The sequence below is a fragment of the Cricetulus griseus genome, chromosome 4, assembly GCF_003668045.3.
Source record: "Cricetulus griseus strain 17A/GY chromosome 4, alternate assembly CriGri-PICRH-1.0, whole genome shotgun sequence".
Lineage (NCBI taxonomy): Eukaryota > Metazoa > Chordata > Mammalia > Rodentia > Cricetidae > Cricetulus > Cricetulus griseus.
The window spans coordinates 42,765,123-42,781,235 of record NC_048597.1 but is presented as its reverse complement, the minus strand read 5'-3'; the positions used below and the strand labels follow the sequence as shown (position 1 = coordinate 42,781,235).

The 16,113-nt window shown below is 45.5% G+C and overlaps 1 protein-coding gene across 1 annotated transcript; it reads left to right on the top strand.

The window, feature by feature from the left end:
• Positions 1-762: 762 nt before the first annotated feature.
• On the top strand, positions 763-9,321 carry Dppa4 (developmental pluripotency associated 4). Its single transcript, XM_027413260.1, has 7 exons — positions 763-786; positions 3,225-3,342; positions 4,659-4,822; positions 4,925-4,975; positions 6,210-6,523; positions 8,026-8,229; positions 9,288-9,321. Exons 1-7 carry the CDS (start codon positions 763-765, stop codon positions 9,319-9,321), a joined length of 909 nt encoding a protein of 302 aa, XP_027269061.1.
• Positions 9,322-16,113: the final 6,792 nt, after the last annotated feature.

Below are 16,113 nucleotides of genomic sequence, written 5' to 3'. Positions count from 1 at the left end.
ACTGGAAGATCTCTCTGAGCCCCAGGCCAGCCGGAACTTCATGAGACTGAAAGGAATTCACAAAAGTTGTCATTTTATTGGCTGTGGCTGTGGCTCAGTGGTAGACGGATTAGTATGCATAAACAAGGCTCTCCAAGAGCACTATCACCATAAAAACAAAACAAGCCCCCTGTGGTTTACAGAAAAGGAATTCACAAGGAACGAGAAATGGGTTGTTTTCCTCAAATCCAGGACTCTAATTTCATTCGCTAATTAGACAGGCTGTTCACACAGCTTGTTCGGAATTCTTTTGGGACTCCACTTTCCCTTTTCTTTTCTTTTCTTTTTTTTTTTTTTCTTTTTTTAAGATCAAGCTGGCCTCTAGGAGCTCAGAAAGATGCTCCTGTCTCAGGCAGCGGAACGGCAGGATTAAAGGCTTGTGCCACCCAACAATACTTGTAGTTTTTAGTTCCCCAGGAGCAGGGTGTGGCGGCTCATGACTCTAAGTCACACCTTTCTATGGCTGAGCAGACCCACCCTGGGAGTTTAGCTCATCTGGGCTGCAAAAGTAAGTTCTAAGCCAGTCTTCATTAAACACTAAAAAGCCTGCCACCGCCAGACTTCAGCACCAAAAATTGTTGGGGAGTGGGATCACGAGGGTGGTGGACGGAAGACAGCATCAAGGCAACAGGAAGTAGGAGGAGATTTCGAAAAGCTCACTGAGGCCAGAGGTCGTTTGGAAGCTGGAAGAATCTTCTTTCAGCGGTCTCATCTGATTTGAAGATGGAGCATGCTGAAAGCAAGGAGGTGAGAGCTGTTTTGTTTTGTTTTGTTTTGTTTGTGGCTCAGCTTTCTAAATAGGTGGGTCTCGTGCACACTCGGCCTTTGTTTGGGGGAGAGGAAGAGAACGAGAATTTGTTCCGTGCAGGTGTAGGGCTCAGCAGCGGGGCGCTCTTATGGCCTTAGACGAGGCGCCCCAGGGCCTGACTGCTGTAGGTGTAGTAGAAAGGGCGGTTGTGTTTTGGAAAGGGATGTTTTGCTTGGAAGGAATTTAGAGTACTGTGGCTGGAGGAAAGTGGTCACAAGGTAAAGCAGGTAAGATGAACCAGAGGCTTTTGGATAGCTGTCTGCTATATACCGGTGGAGAGCCAGAGGCCTTGGCCCACGAATCCTAGCTGAAGGGTTTCTAGGGCTTTCCAAGGGGAAGGCAGACTCAGAGGGACAAACCTTGCTGGTGCCTGACTGCAGGAGCCAGACTCGTGAGTGTGCTCCAGGTCTCCTTCCCAAGTTCCCGTCATTTCCAACTTTATTGTGTAAAAATTTTGTTAGGTCTAAAACTGAATTATTTGTGAAAAGGACACGCAAATGTAAAGCTGGATTGCGAATGTGAAGCTAGTTCCTATTGAGATGCAAAATAGCATCCAAATGTTAATTTATCTCACACTGCTGCTCTTGGGGGTGGAAGTCTGGCTTGGAAAGGCCTTACGTTTGGGAGCAAACTGACCAGGGTTTGCTTTTATTCATATATTTACTTATCTGCTGTTTTGAGACAGGGTTTCTCAATGTAACTGCCCTGACTGCCTTGGAACTCACTCTAGCCTCCTATTCACAGAGATCTGCCTGCCTCTGCATCCTGGATACTGGAATTAAAGGCACGGGTCACCACCACCACCCAGTTTATTTATAAAATAAGTTTATTTTACAACCCAGTGGTGGTGTCCTCCCTCCTCTCTTCCTAAACCTTCCCCCCAAGCCTGCCCCCGCCCTTTCGGTTCAGGAAAGGGCAGGTCTCCCATGAGTATCAACAAAACGTGGAATATCAAGTTGCAGTAATACCAAACACCTCCCCATGTATTAAGGCTGGGCAAGGCCACCCAGTCTGTGGAGTAGGGTCCCTTGCCTGTAAAGGAGTTTGAGATAGCCCCTGTCCCCGTTGTTAGGGATCCCCCAAGAGGACCAAGCTACCCAACTGTGTAACCTATGCAGGGTACCTAGGTCCCATGCAGGCTCCCTGGTTTTCCATTCAGTCTCTGTGAACTCCTATGAGCCCAGATTAATTGATTCGGTGAGTTTTCTTGCAGTATCTTGACCCCTCTGTCTTCTACAATCTTTCCTCCCCATCTTCTGCAGGATTCCCAGAACTCTTAATGTTTGACTATGACTCTGCATCTGTTTCCATCAGTTGCTGGATGAAGCCTCTCTACTGACAGTCTATGAGTATAGCAGAATATCGTTAGGCACCATTACATTGATAACTCCCCTCCCCCCGTAGTCGTATTTGTTTCTGTCCTAGGTCTCTGGGTCATCCAGCCTGTGGGTTCTGGTGTTCCGAGCAGTGTTGGGGTGTGCTCATTCTCCTGCCATGGGTTTTAGGTGGCCTGGCAAGAGACCCCACTCTTGTGGAGTTCTGCTCACAGAAGGGACCTCATGAATGGTTGCAGTCAGTCGACACGTAGAAATGAGGCAGTATGTGGTTAATTGACTGCAAAGAGATTCCAGCAAAATAACACTTGAAATGAGACCAAAGGAGTAAGGTATAAGAATTGAAGTAGACTTTTTGGGCTTAGAACCAAGGTCTGGGGAAAAACAATCTTTGGGGTGAGAGATAAAATGGAGGAATATGCAGGCTGCTTTCCCCCAAAAGCAGACTAGCACTCTATTGTCTTTTGTCACTTTCTCCCTTTTGCTTTTGTTTATATCTCATCTTGTACTTTTGATTTTGTTCTTTAGCCTCAACTTGGCCTGAGGCTCATTATGGCTTCTAACTCCCTTGGTGACCCTCCACTTGCTGCCCAAGGCTAAGATTGCAACTATAACAACGTATTTTTTTTTTCTCTTTCCTTCAAAGAGTCTCACAGGGGACTCACAAATTGTTCACACGCTTTTAATCCCAGCACTGGGAGACAGAGGTGGGTGGAACTCTGTGGTGAGTTCCAGGACAGCCAAGGCTGTTGTTACACACAGAGAAACCCTGTCCTTGAAGAAGAAGACAAATCTCCTAGTGCTAGGGTTAAAATTGTGTTGCCAACAAGCCTGTTTTTCCTGCTGGCACCCTCTCATTTTCCCCCAACCATTGTTTCCTTATTTCATTAAGTCAGACTGCTTATTCAAATGATGGCCCCTTAGAATTCACACTGGCAGCCATATGCAGTGACCTCATGAGGACCATAGATGTTAGTTTAGAGCAAGGAAGGAGATATGCTGGTTCAAGACACCAGATAACTGTGTAACTCCTCCATCCACAGTGCAGCAGCACAGGAGTGGCTTGCGAAGAGGAATGCCAGATGTTTAGTCAACCAAGTACATCCTTTGTAAAAGTTCCAGCAACGGGGAAGAGACAGAAAAAGACAGTGAAAGAGAATGGTGAGAGTCTGTGAATGCTTAGTCCTACGTCTTTTTATCTAAAACTTAAGAAATCTTCCTTAAGCATAGAAAAAGGGTGGAAAAGGCCTGTATGTACTCCTGAGGTCTAAGAGTTCCCAGCTCTCTTTTAAAAAGAAAGAAAAGGGGTGGGGCTGGAGAGATGGCTCAGAGAGGTTAAAGCGCTGGCTGCTCTTCCAGACGTCCTGATTTCAATTCCCAGCAATCACGTGGTGGCTCACAACCGTTTATAATGAGATTTGTCAGTGTATACACACTGACACACACATATATATGTAATGAATAATTTTTAGGGGGCTTCCCACCTCCTGCCAAGATAATCCTTTCCATCATTTCTTCCCATATTGCTTGGGGACTAATAGGAGGCAGTGGTTGACTATGCATTGCACATGCTTTTTTTGGTGTTTTTTGTTTGTTTGTTTGTTTTTGTTTTTTGAGACAGGGTTTCTCTGTGTAGCTTTGGAGCCTATCCTGGCGCTCGCTCTGGAGACCAGGCTGGCCTCAAACTCACAGAGATCCTCCTGCCTCTGGCTCCGGAGTGCTGGGATTAAAGGTGTGCTCCACCAACGCCCGGCTGCACTGGCTCCGGAGTGCTGGGATTAAAGGCGTGCTCCACCAACGCCCGGCTGCACGTGCTATCTTAAAATAGTGAGGATAGACCTACTCTTTAAGGAATGGGACCAAGGGGTTGGTAGGGGTCTGTATAAACTCTAACGATGCTTGTTGTCAGTACAGTCTGTCCTTGATGTGTTCTAGGAATCTTACAGAATTGTAACTGAATCACTGGTAAGAACTGGGCAGCACTTAGCACGGAGTATCCACCTCAGATCTAGTTAGTCAGGTCCCTGGGAGAGAATGGTAACCAACTAACTGCATTCATTCCTGGAGGGTCCTCAGAGGAGCAAGCCATGCATATTTGCTTAGGCTTAGCAAAGAACACTGGGATTAAGCCGGGCGTTGGTGGAGCACACCTTTAATCCCAGCACTCCGGAGCCAGAGGCAGGAGGATCTCTGTGAGTTCGAGGCCAGCCTGGTCTTCAGAGCGAGTGCCAGAATAGGCTCCAAAGCTACACAGAGAAACCCTGTCTCAAAACCAAAAAAAGAACACTGGGATTTGAAAGTCCAGGCGTTGAGGTCTGTCCTCTGTGGCCTGTATGACTGTTGGGTCATTTTAAACATGCACCTCTATGTACATTAGCGGATTGGTACAGACATAAAGACCCAAAAGGGATTGGGTGCTTCATTCAAATTCTATGTAGCTGCGCAAAAATTGTTACTGTGTTCCCTTTGTCCCTCAGGCTGTAAACCAAAGGAGAAAGCAGGAGATGCTGAGGTGCCAAAGCCCACCCGTAGGAAGGTACCAATTCCTCCTCTACCAGCCCATCTGCCCCCAGTGAACTTGATTCACCGAGATGTTTTGCGGGCATGGTGCCAGGAGATGAAGCTGAGCAGCAAAGGCCAGGTGGGGGCCCTGTGGGGGCCTCTTGCAGAGAGGGAGAGTGGAACCAAACTTTTACTAACAACTCTTTTTTTTGTTGTTGTTGTTGTCTGTTTTTTGTCTTAGAAATTAGATGCTTATAAACGACTCCTTGCAGGGGCTTTCCCAGAACAAATGGTAACTATTTATTTTTTGAGACTGTTTAGTATTTAGCCCAAGCTACCCTGGCAGTCAGTATGTAGAATAAAGTGGCTTCAAAGTCAAGATCTGCCTACCTCTCATTGGTCAGATTTTAGACATAAACTGTCCTCCATGCCCGACATGTAACCTTGTACTTGAAGAACAGTGACAGGAAGGTTTGGTTCTTCCAGTAACTGTCTTCCCTCATCGGGGAATAGGTTGAAGAATTGTCATGGCCCCTTATTCCCCCTCTACCCTAATTTGAAGAAAGAACACAAAATAATAAAACTAAGTAAGGCCATTTTCATTTTTGGAGCTGGAAAATGAATCTATAGAGTTTTAATGCATGCTGCACCCCAGTCCCTACCCCACCACCCCCTTTTTTTCTTTTTAATGACTCTGTATATAGCCCAGGCTAGCCTAAAATGCAAGAACCTCATTTCTCAGGCTCATAACTACATATGTGTCACCCTACTTGGATCACTCCTTTATTTAGGTTAATTCGCATTGTTTTTGACATAGGTTTTCACTGTGTAGTCCTTGCTGACCTGAAACTTGCAGTGGCAACCTCCTGCCTCTGCATCCTAAGTGTCTAGCTTGCATTTGCCCCTCTAAGTGAATCTGTGCCGTCTGGCAATACCGCCCTCACTCAAAGCCACATTCTGGTCACCTTTTAATTTGTGTCTTATTTAAGTATATTATATGAGCATTTTGCCTACTTGTTTGTCTTTGCACCACATGGGCTTCTGGTGCCCTCGAGCCAGAAGAGAGCATGGAGTCCTTTAGAATTAGAGTTACAGTGGATGAGCCACCATTCAAGTGGTGGGACTGGATCCAAGTTTTCTCCAAAAGCAGTTAAGTTGCCTTGACTACCGAAGCATCTCTCCTGTCCCCCTTCTCATAGAGTGTATGTGTGAGTATGTGGGCATGCTACAGCGAGTTTGTGGTGGTCAGAGGACAACACTGGTATCAGTTCTTGCCTTCTTTGTTTTAAGTCAGTCTCTTTGTCGTTGGCTAACAGATAACGATATACTAGCTGGCCAGAGGGTCTCCTGTTGTTCCACCTCCCATTCTGCTGTAGGAGCATTCATGGGGATAGAATCACAGATGTGAGCCACATCTTCTTATATGGAGATGCAGTCAGATTCAAGTCTTTTCATAATGTTTTACCCACTGAGCTATCTTTCCAGCTCTTAATATTTATTTCCCACTATTATCTATAATGTCCTAGCACGACTTAAAGAATGTGCCTGACACACCAAAAGAGGCCAGGGTGAAGACATTTCGGAAAAAAATGAAGATAGAAGAGGGGGAAATGCCTTGTTCTCAGATGACAATTCCTCTGGAAGTGGTCCCTGTACCCCAGGAGCAGTTACCTGCCCTTACTGAGCCTCCTGTCCTCTATGAAGAAGTCACCACCACCGTTGCAACAAGTGCCTCTGAGGCAGTACTGGCATCTTGGTCCAAAATTGTAGCCCAGGCTAATCATAATATGAAGAAGAAGAATGAGTCTGTGTGTTCTACTGCAACAGCAGAGACCTCTGGTAAGTCAAAAATTGGAATCAGTCACCACCACCAGTGATTCCTGGACCACACCCATTCTAACAGCTACCCTAGCAATAATGAGGATGCTGATCCAAGGAATCATACTTTGAGAATTACATCAAATTACTCACGCACCAAGCAGGAAGCCATGTGCTTTTAGGTCATTTCTTTCCCCTTTCATTAAAAAACTCTCTGGGATTGAGGCTGGGATCTCTTCACATCTGTTAAGTAGGTGACACCAATAATTTCCCGTTTCTCATTACAAAATAAACATTACTCAGAAAAGACTTGTCTGTGTTATGGTTTCTATTGCTATGATGAAACACCATGACCAAAAAGCTAATTGAGGGAGAAAGGGTTTACTAGGCTTACGCTTCAGTTTTGCTGTTCGTCACTGAAGGAAGTCAGGACAGGAACTCAAACAGGACAGAATCCCAGAGGCAAGAACTGATGCAGAGGCCATGGAGGAGTGCTGCTTACTGGCTTGCTCCTCGAGGCTTGTTCAGTCCAGCTTATAGAGCTCAGAACCATGGCCTGGGCCCTCCGTAGTTGGTTGCTAAATGAGAAAATGCCTTACACCTGGATCTGAAAAAAGCATTTCCTCAGCCAAGGCTCCTTCTCATGAAGGAGCTGTGTCAAGTGGCCACACAAAAACAACCAATATAAGATATCATAAGATTATGAACCCAGGACCTGAGTAGGAGGACCAGAAGTTTGAAGTCAACCTGGTCTACCTAAGACTTTTCAAAATACAGAGAGCTCATGTTGTAAGAATAACAGAAAATGTGAGTCATTGGTGGTGCACATCTTTAATCCCAGCACTCAGGAGACAAAGGCAGGTGGATCTCTGAGTTTGAGGCAAGTCTGGTCTACAGAGTGAGTGCCAGGACAGGCTCCAAAGCAATACAGAGGAAACCCTGTCTCAAAAACCAGAAAATTCAGTGAAGGAAAAATCATGCTTAGTGTGATGCAGGTGGGTGCCGGGTCTTAGTCGAGGGCTGGAAGATGGCTCCGAGGTTGAGAGTACTTGCTCTTGTAGAGGGCCCAGCCTCAGCTCTTGGCACACAGAAGCACATATCTTTAACATCCAGGCCTGCCAGGGTTGCACAGTGAGACCCGTAGACCTAATTCATTTAAAAAAAAAAAAAAAGCCTTTGGTTATCTGGGAGTTCGTGCATGCTTTTGTAGTAGGGAACAAGGGAACAAGATGGGTTGAGATAAAGGTTGGATTCCCAGTTTTATTCCAGGCCTGGCATGTCCTGGAGTCATTAAGTACTGGGAAGGCTTTGGTCAGTCTTTTTTTTTTTTTTTTTTGAGACAGGGTTTCTCTGTGTGTGTAGCTTTGGAGCCTATCCTGGCACTCGCTCTGGAGACCAGGCTGTCATCAAACTCACAGAGATCTGCCTGCCTCTGTCTCCCGAGTGCTGGGATTAAAGGCGTGCGCCACCAAGGCCTGGCTCAGTCTTGTGCCTGAGTATGTGACTCGTGTTAACTCTCTTAACTTCCACAGAAGAATTGTGGTGTGTGGTTCATGGGAGAAGCTTTACTGAAAGCACAAAAGGTTGGGTTCGGCTGCAGTTCCACGGTGGACAAGTCTGGGTCCCTGACAAGAAGGGAAAAGTGATTGCCCTTTTCCTGCTTCCAGCCTGCAACTTCCCACCCCCACACCTGGAGGACAACCTTCTGTGCCCCAGATGTATTCACAGGTGAGTGCTATGCTTACACATTGAAAGTGGGAGCTTTTAATCAGCTGTGTTTTGAGTATTTTCTTGTCTTGCTCAGGTAAGTAGCCTCCACAGCTCGAGGTGTTTATGAGTCTGACACTTGCTGTGTGATCAGGCTAATCTCCAACTTGGGGCAGTCTATTTGCCTCTGCCTCCCAAGTGTTGGGATTGTAAGTATATATCATTAAGTCTAGCTACCAGCTTTTGGTTGTGTTTGAGGACAAGGTCTCATTGTGTAGCTAGGCTAGGCTTGGGCTCAGAGTCCTCTTGTTGGGCAGGAGATGGCTCAGTTAAAAAAAAGTATCCACTGCCAAGCTTATGGCCTGAATTCTATTCCCAGGACCTATGTGGTGGAAAGACTGAACCAATTCACAAAAGTTGTTCCTTGATCAGCTAATGTGCATCGTGGCATCTTCATATACACACATAAGAGACATAATTTTAAAGTTTTTTTTTCTTAAATCTGTCTCATTAGAGTTGAGGAGCATTGAGTAGGTTTGATATCAGATGGTGAAAGAAACTGGTTCTTAGGGAAGGTTTCTTTCACAGTCAACTGAGCTAGGTGTGGTGGTGTCCACCTGTCATTCAGGAGGACTATCTACAAATTCAAGGCCACCTTGATCTACATAGTCTTTGTCTTAAAAATCAACCATCTTTGTTTAGTCAAAATGAATTTTTTTTTTCCAAGATAGGGTTTCTCTGTGTAGCTTTGGAACCTGTCCTGGAACTCTGTAGACCAGCCTAGTTCCAGGACAGCTAGAGCTGTTAGAGAAGAAACCCTGTGCCCAGGAAAAAAAAAAAAAAAAAAACTAGATAAGTAAACAAAAATAAAATGGTGATTCTTCCTGGTTCTGGTTCATTATCTGAGTACGACATACCTGTAATCCCAGCACTTGAGAAATGTATGCAGGGTGATGGGGAATTTGGGACCAATCTGATCTACATGAGACCCTGTCTCGTCTCAGTGTTGGGGGGGTGGGGGTAAGGTGTGGAAGGAGGAAATGATGAATGAATGAACCGTGGATAAATTTGTTTTCTAGGAACAAGGTCTTAAATAAGAGTCTCCACGACTAAAGGGAGGATCTCAGGTTTGGCTATCTGCTGTCATCACCCACTCTTGTGGAGTGGTCTACGGAACCACAACCAAGACTGAGACTGATGGAAACCCACGTCTGTGCCCGTGAAGGTGCCCCTATCACCCAGAAGCTATGGGACACTGTTAGTTGTTGCTGTAATACAAGCAGCCTGGGAAAAGAGCCAGTGCAGCCACCAAAATACACCAGGTCCATCTCTCTCCACTATGGTGACTGGACACTGTAAATGGTTATACCTACTGTTGTGTGAAGACAAGAAAGTGTCCTACTGGTTATGCTGCAAGGAGGACCTGGGGCAAGAATATGGCATTCCCAGATCTAGTACTTGTTTGCCCTGTCCCAGGCACAACAGGGTCATAGCCAGTTCTGTGGTCCACTCTAAAGTTCAGCTTGTGTCTGTAGCCTCTGTGTGCCCTCTTTCCTAGGTTGTAGTATGTTGTTAGTGTGCAGTTCTTGGGTTTGTTTTCTATTGTTGTAAAATATTACACCGGATCTCATTTGTGACTTTTAGTTTTTGTTTCTTTTCTGTGTGGTTGGTTTACTTCTTCCCTGAAATCCCTTTTGCCCCTTTCTGGACATCATGTTTGAAAGGACTTTGGAACAATTCTTGGATCAGAGGGAGGCAGGGTGGTGGCACCATCTTGGCAGGAAGTCTATTACCCATCAGCTGTGCTCTGGTTGTGAAGGCAATGAACACCACCACCACTTTGTGGCTCTTGTGCCAGGCATGTGCAGTTATTCCATGAAGGTGTTGAATGACCGAGGAACTTGCTTGCTTGGCTGCCCTGGCGGATTAAGTATAGGTTAGGGAAGAAGCTTTCTGTGAGATATTTGGTTCTGTACAGGTGTCATCTACTGATGGACCTCTGTTGTTTGCACTTAATGGTGTGATACACCCAACTGCCAACTCCCATTTGTGCTCCCTCTCTTGTCTGAAATGGACATGGAGCTGAAGTTGTGCCTCAGATGAAGTCCACGACAGGAGGATGGCTGGCCTGCTGATGGTGTTCATGGGGAGTCAAGATGAGATTTGCACTTCACTTTTGCATCTACCTCGTAGAATTCAGCCATGAAGCTAGGTCCCTGTCCACAAGTGTGTGTGGCATGCCTTTCTATAGATCAAAGTAGGAATCCCTTGGCTTCAAAAGGGTGTGGAAAGTTCCAAGGGTAGATGCCAAAGTCAAAGGATGCTGCTGTAGAAAAATGAGTCTCCACGAACTGTACCTTCCCTGACGTTGAGGTGACTGTGTCTAAGCTTCCCTAGTCAGGAGTAGCGGGGAATGGAAACAAGGAATGGCAAGTTTTTAAATTATAATCTAGTAAAATACCCGACATTAAGCCAAGAAAATATTTGTATTTTGTAAGATGAAGCTAAAGTGTGGCCGGGTGGTGGCGGCACATGCCTTTAGTCCCAGCACTTGAGGCAGAGGCAGGCAGATTTCTGTGAGTTCCAGACCAGCCTGGTCTACAAGAGCTAGTTCCAGGACAACCTCGAAACACCTCCCCCCCTACACACACACACACACACACAAACTAAAGGGTGAACTAAACCTACAGGCTAGGATCTGAAATCCCAGAATAAGGAAGGTCATGCGTGTCCAAAGCCTGCCTTGGCTACATAGAGTGTACAAGACAAACCTGATCAACATGGTGAGATTGTCATAGCGAAAGGGGCTGCAGTAACTCTTGTTAGAGCACTTAACATATATGAGACCCCAGATTCAATTCATAGTACCACTAACCACCTAACTGCCCCCCCAAGTCACTTTAAGCATGGTGCTCCATTAGTAGGAATGATAAAAGTGACACTGAAGCGATACAATGGGGAGTGTAGTTATTACTGATAATTGCTTTGCAAAACAGGTTTAATATGAATCTAATCATGAAGAAGCAATCAGTCCTGATTATACCTGTAGTCAGAGCAATTACTGGGTAGGCGCCCTGGTTTTGTTTGTGGCATTAAGTGTACCCCAATTTCTGAACTAAGTAACAGTTAACCCAGTCAAATAGCTTATTTACCCCTTCTTTAGGGGGTGGTTCAAAACAGGGTTTCTCTGTAGCTTTGGAATCTGTCCTCAAACTTGCTCTGTAGACCCAGAGAAGTAGGAAGAGAGCTGGAGATGCACAGTTATCTGTGAACTGCCCAACATGGGGACTGAAAACAAACTTAGGGTCCTCTGGGAAAGCAGCATGCACTCTAACCATTCAACCATCTCCAGCTCACATACTCGTTTTTCCTTTGTTTTGAGATGGCCTCACTGTATCCTTGTTTTGTTTTTGTTTTTGTTTTTGTTTTTGTTTTTGTTTTTGTTTTTTTAGCTTGGGCCATCCAAAAACTCAGCAGCAGCCTTTCTGACTTCCACTGGGCTGGGATTGTTTACAGTGAGCTCTCATAACCCAGCTCTAAAGTTGTTTAATGATTTGTTTTTCCAGTTAGAAGGGTACTGGGAAAAAGGGCTCAGGATGTAATTCCTTTGTGAAGTGCTATCTAGCATGCATGAAGCCCTGGACTGTAGTGCCCCTCACCTGTAATCCCAGAACTAAGGAGGCAAAGGCAGGAGTATCAAGTTCAAAGTCTTCCTTAGCCCTGTAATCCCAGAACTAAGGAGGCAAAGGCAGGAGTATCAAGTTCAAAGTCTTCCTTAGCATGGTTACATAGAATGTATATAAGGCAGAAAATATTTTAAAATATTAATATTGAGCTAGTGAGGTGGGTTTACCGGGTAAAGCACCTGTCACCAAGGCCTAACTACCAATTTTGGGGGTTTTTCAGTGGCTACTTGCTATGCATACATTTAATCCCAGCATTGGGTTGCCGAAGCAGTAGGATTTCTGAATTTTAGGCTAGCCTGGTCTTCATATCAAGTTCTGTATAGCCCTGGCTGACCTAGAACTCAGTCTGTAGACCAGGCTGGCCTCAAACTCAGGTCTGCCTGCCTGGGCCTCCCAAGTGCTGGGACTGGGCTAAAGGCTGTGCCACTGCTTTTTTAGCTTAGGAAAATACTCAATGAAGTCAGGTCATGACTGTATGAGCTTCCTATAGGTCCTATCATCCTGAGGACGAGCTAGAGGACTCCAGATCACATTACAGATGGTTGTGAGCCACCATGTGGTGGCTGGGAATTGAACTCAGAACCTCTGGAAGAGCAGTAAGTGCTCTTAACCCCTGAGCCATCTCTCCAGCCCCCAAGCTAGAATACTTAAACTAACCCTCTAGCCTCTCCTCTCCACTTTCTACAGCCCTTGTCTCACACATGCCCTCCAGCAACCCCACCCTTGCATTTCTTACTCAGCCGGAATCCTCCCTCTGTAGAACCTTATCTTTTGTCTTTCCGGAAGTCTTCTTCCATAGGTCAACTTGATCAGCTTCTTTCTTTCAGAGTACAGGCCTTGGAGATGGCTCAGTGGGAAAAGTGTTTTATCATGCAAGCCTGATGATTTTGACAGGGGGGGGGGGTTTCAAGACAGGGTTTCTCTGTGTAGCTTTGGAGCCTATACTGGCACTCACTCTGTAGACCAGACTTCAAACTCACAGAGATCCGCCTGCCCCTGCCTCCCCAGTGCTGGGAATAAAGGTTTGTGCCACCAACACCAAGCTCTTGCCCTCTTTATACTGCTGCAGGTTATTGTTTGACCTCTTCCTTTAGTAATGTAAAGATGAAATGTTTTATAATGACTTCCCAAATCACAGTCTCTAATCAGGGAGAATGACCTTGAAATTCTGACTCTCGTGCCTGCATCTCTGAGATGGAACCCACAGTCTTGTGTATATAGGGCAAGCACTTTGCTCTCCGAGTCTCATATCAGTCTCCTAGAACAGAGGTCTACTCTATAATTGATGCTCAGTAGATGTTTGTTCATTTCCCAGCACTGAAAATAACTACAAACACTGGGCGTTGGTGGCACATGCTTTGTCCTCTCTAAGGAGCAAAAGGGGGGTGGGGTGAGAAGGTGGAGGGAGCAGGAGGAGGGGAGAAAGGAGGAATTAGGGTAAGTATGTTAAAAAAAAGACAAAAGCTTTATACCACAATAAATAAAATAATGTTAATTAAAAAATTGAAAAGGATAAGAAAATAGTTTTGAGGTTTTATTTATTTTTATTTTATGTGCATAATCACCTGCATGTCTGTGTACCACACGTGTGCTGTGCCTTCAATGGACAGAGTTGACTTGGGTACTGATAAGTGGTGGGGGTGGAGGTAAGATTGACAGTCGTCATTAATGGGCTAGATAGCAGAGGCAAAATAATTCAGAAAGTAAAGAAAATGTAATATTCAGTTAGGCCTCATGGCCCAGGCCTGTTATTTCAGTCACTCACCCACCACTTGGGAGGTTGGGAAGAATATCAGGTTAAGACTTCCCTGGTTATAGTACTTCCCAGGTTAGCTTGGGTGATTTAATAATGCTCTGAATTTCTGCATACTTCAAGCAAGTTCACTTGAGAGTGGGCACACACATATACACGCTTCTAAGTTCTCTTCCAGGAGAAGTTCAATATCTTAGAACTAAATTCCTGTATAACTAACTGAGGAAGTTCTGGGACAACAAAAAAAGGAAAGAGAATGTACTCCAATGGAACTTCAGACATTAGCTGGCATGAGCTGGCAGGAGTTAGAACAATCACCAACAAGCAGGAGGGCAACTGATCTATGAATACAATTCTCAACCAACAAGAATTCACTCCATCGGGCACCATTTCTCCTGGCTCAAGACACAACATCCAAGCAAGAATCCTAGCAGACAGAAATGAGGCAAATTCAATGCTAGGTTGATTGATACTCAGCCAGAGAACGAAACAACCAATGCTGATCCACATAGAAACACGAAAATTGTCAAGGCAAAGGAGAGAGGAAGGGATAATGAGGCTGAAGAAAATAGGCCTGGAGGGATGGAGATTATGGTAGTTTGAAAGACAATGTCCCCCAAAGAATGGGGAGAGTGGTACTATTAGGAGGTGTGGCCTGTCTTGTTGGAGGAAGTGTGTCACTGGGGGTGGGGGGTGTCGGATTTTGAGGTCTCAAATTTCAGCCAGTCAACTTCCTGCTGCCTGCACACTCCCCATCTTGGTAATAACAATCTCTGTAAGTCGCTGCCTCAATTAAATGTTTTCTTTGTAAGAGTTATGGTTATGGTGTCTCTCCAGCAATAAAAAACCCCAACAAAGACAGAGATGGTACTCAAAGTCACATCTGCCAAGCCACATTCTTTTGCACAACTTCATAGATGAGATATTGAGGAGGCCTATCAGAAATGTTCTGGAGAGGGGGTGGAGCACAGCTGAGAATGTTCTCCGATGTTGATGGGTTAGGCATTTGCAATGTTGGGCCATAGCATCCATTAGGAAATTAGGGGGGTCTGAAATAACACAGTCAGGTTATGGCACTCAATTGCTGGAGGCTAGGAGACTAACACTACCAGGAAGATTAAATGGCAGCCAGAGGGCCCTGGCCTTGAGGCACCATGAGGCAGCCCAAGCTCCATGAGACCCTGTCTCAAAAAATAGAAATGGCTGCTGGGCAATGGTACTGCACACCTTTAATCCCAGCATCCTGGAGGCCAGGTTGGTTGATCTCTGAGTTCAAGACCTCAAGACCAGCCTAGTTTACAGAGTGCGTTCCAGGACAGTCAGGGCTGTTACACAGAGAAACCCTGTCTTAAAAAAAAAAGAACATTAACACTGAAAATGGTGAATTCTAAGCAAATTTTAACAGTGTTTAGCACCTGTTGAGTACATTAGAGATGGTGGTGGCTCCCCTTCACTACAGCTAAGCTTTGTTTGGCGACAGGCTTTTGTGTAATATATTTAGCCCAAGCTGACATGGAACTTGATTTCGTAGCTGAGTATGACTTTGAACTTCATACTTGAACCCTCAAAGTACTGAGACAGCAGGCTTCTACCACTACAGGCCGAGCCAACACACCTGTTTCCAAGATTCTGGCTGGGGATTGAAGCCAGACCCTCCTGTGTGCTAGGAAAATACCTGGTGAGCCAGACCACCTCCTCCTCCTCCTTCATTTTCCTCCTCCTTTTTTTTTTTTTTTTTTTTTTGGTGCGGAGATTCAACTTGCAACCTTGTGCCTGCTAGGCATGCGCTGTACCACTCACTGAACTACATCCCCAGCCCAAGAACTCAAAGTATTATTTCTTTTAGGTAGGTTTCCCTATGTAGCCTTGGCTGGCCTGGAATTTGCTATGTAGACCTCCCAGGTACTGGGATTACTGATGTGCAACACCTACAACACCATGCCCACTTTTATTATATTATTCTTGCTGTTATCATGTTATTATGCTAGGAACCAAACTCAAGACATTACTTCAAGGCAAGCACTCTACCAGCTTTACATTCCTAGCCCCGAATCTTTCTTTTGCGGGGAAGGATATGAGAGGTGTTGGAAAGAGGTCCTTATGTTGCCCTGGCGGCTGTAAACTCACTGGACAGACCATTTTGGCCTTGAATGTGCTGCTATCTCCAACCTTTGCCTCTTCAGTGCTGGGATTAAAATCCTGGGCTACCCCTACCTAGTTTAGGAAGGTTCTCCTTGGCTGGGCTTGACTTTTCCCTTTAATCCCAACATCCAGTAGTACAGACATCGAGGCAGGTGGAACTATGAGAGTTTGAGGCCAGCCCAGTCTACATATCAAGCACCAGGCCAGTCAGGGACACCCACTGAGACACCCCCAACCCTCCTCCCTCCACCCCCACAGAGAATAGGATTCTTTTGGTTGCTGTTTTGTTTTTTTGAGACAGGGTTTCTCTATGTAGCCCTGGCT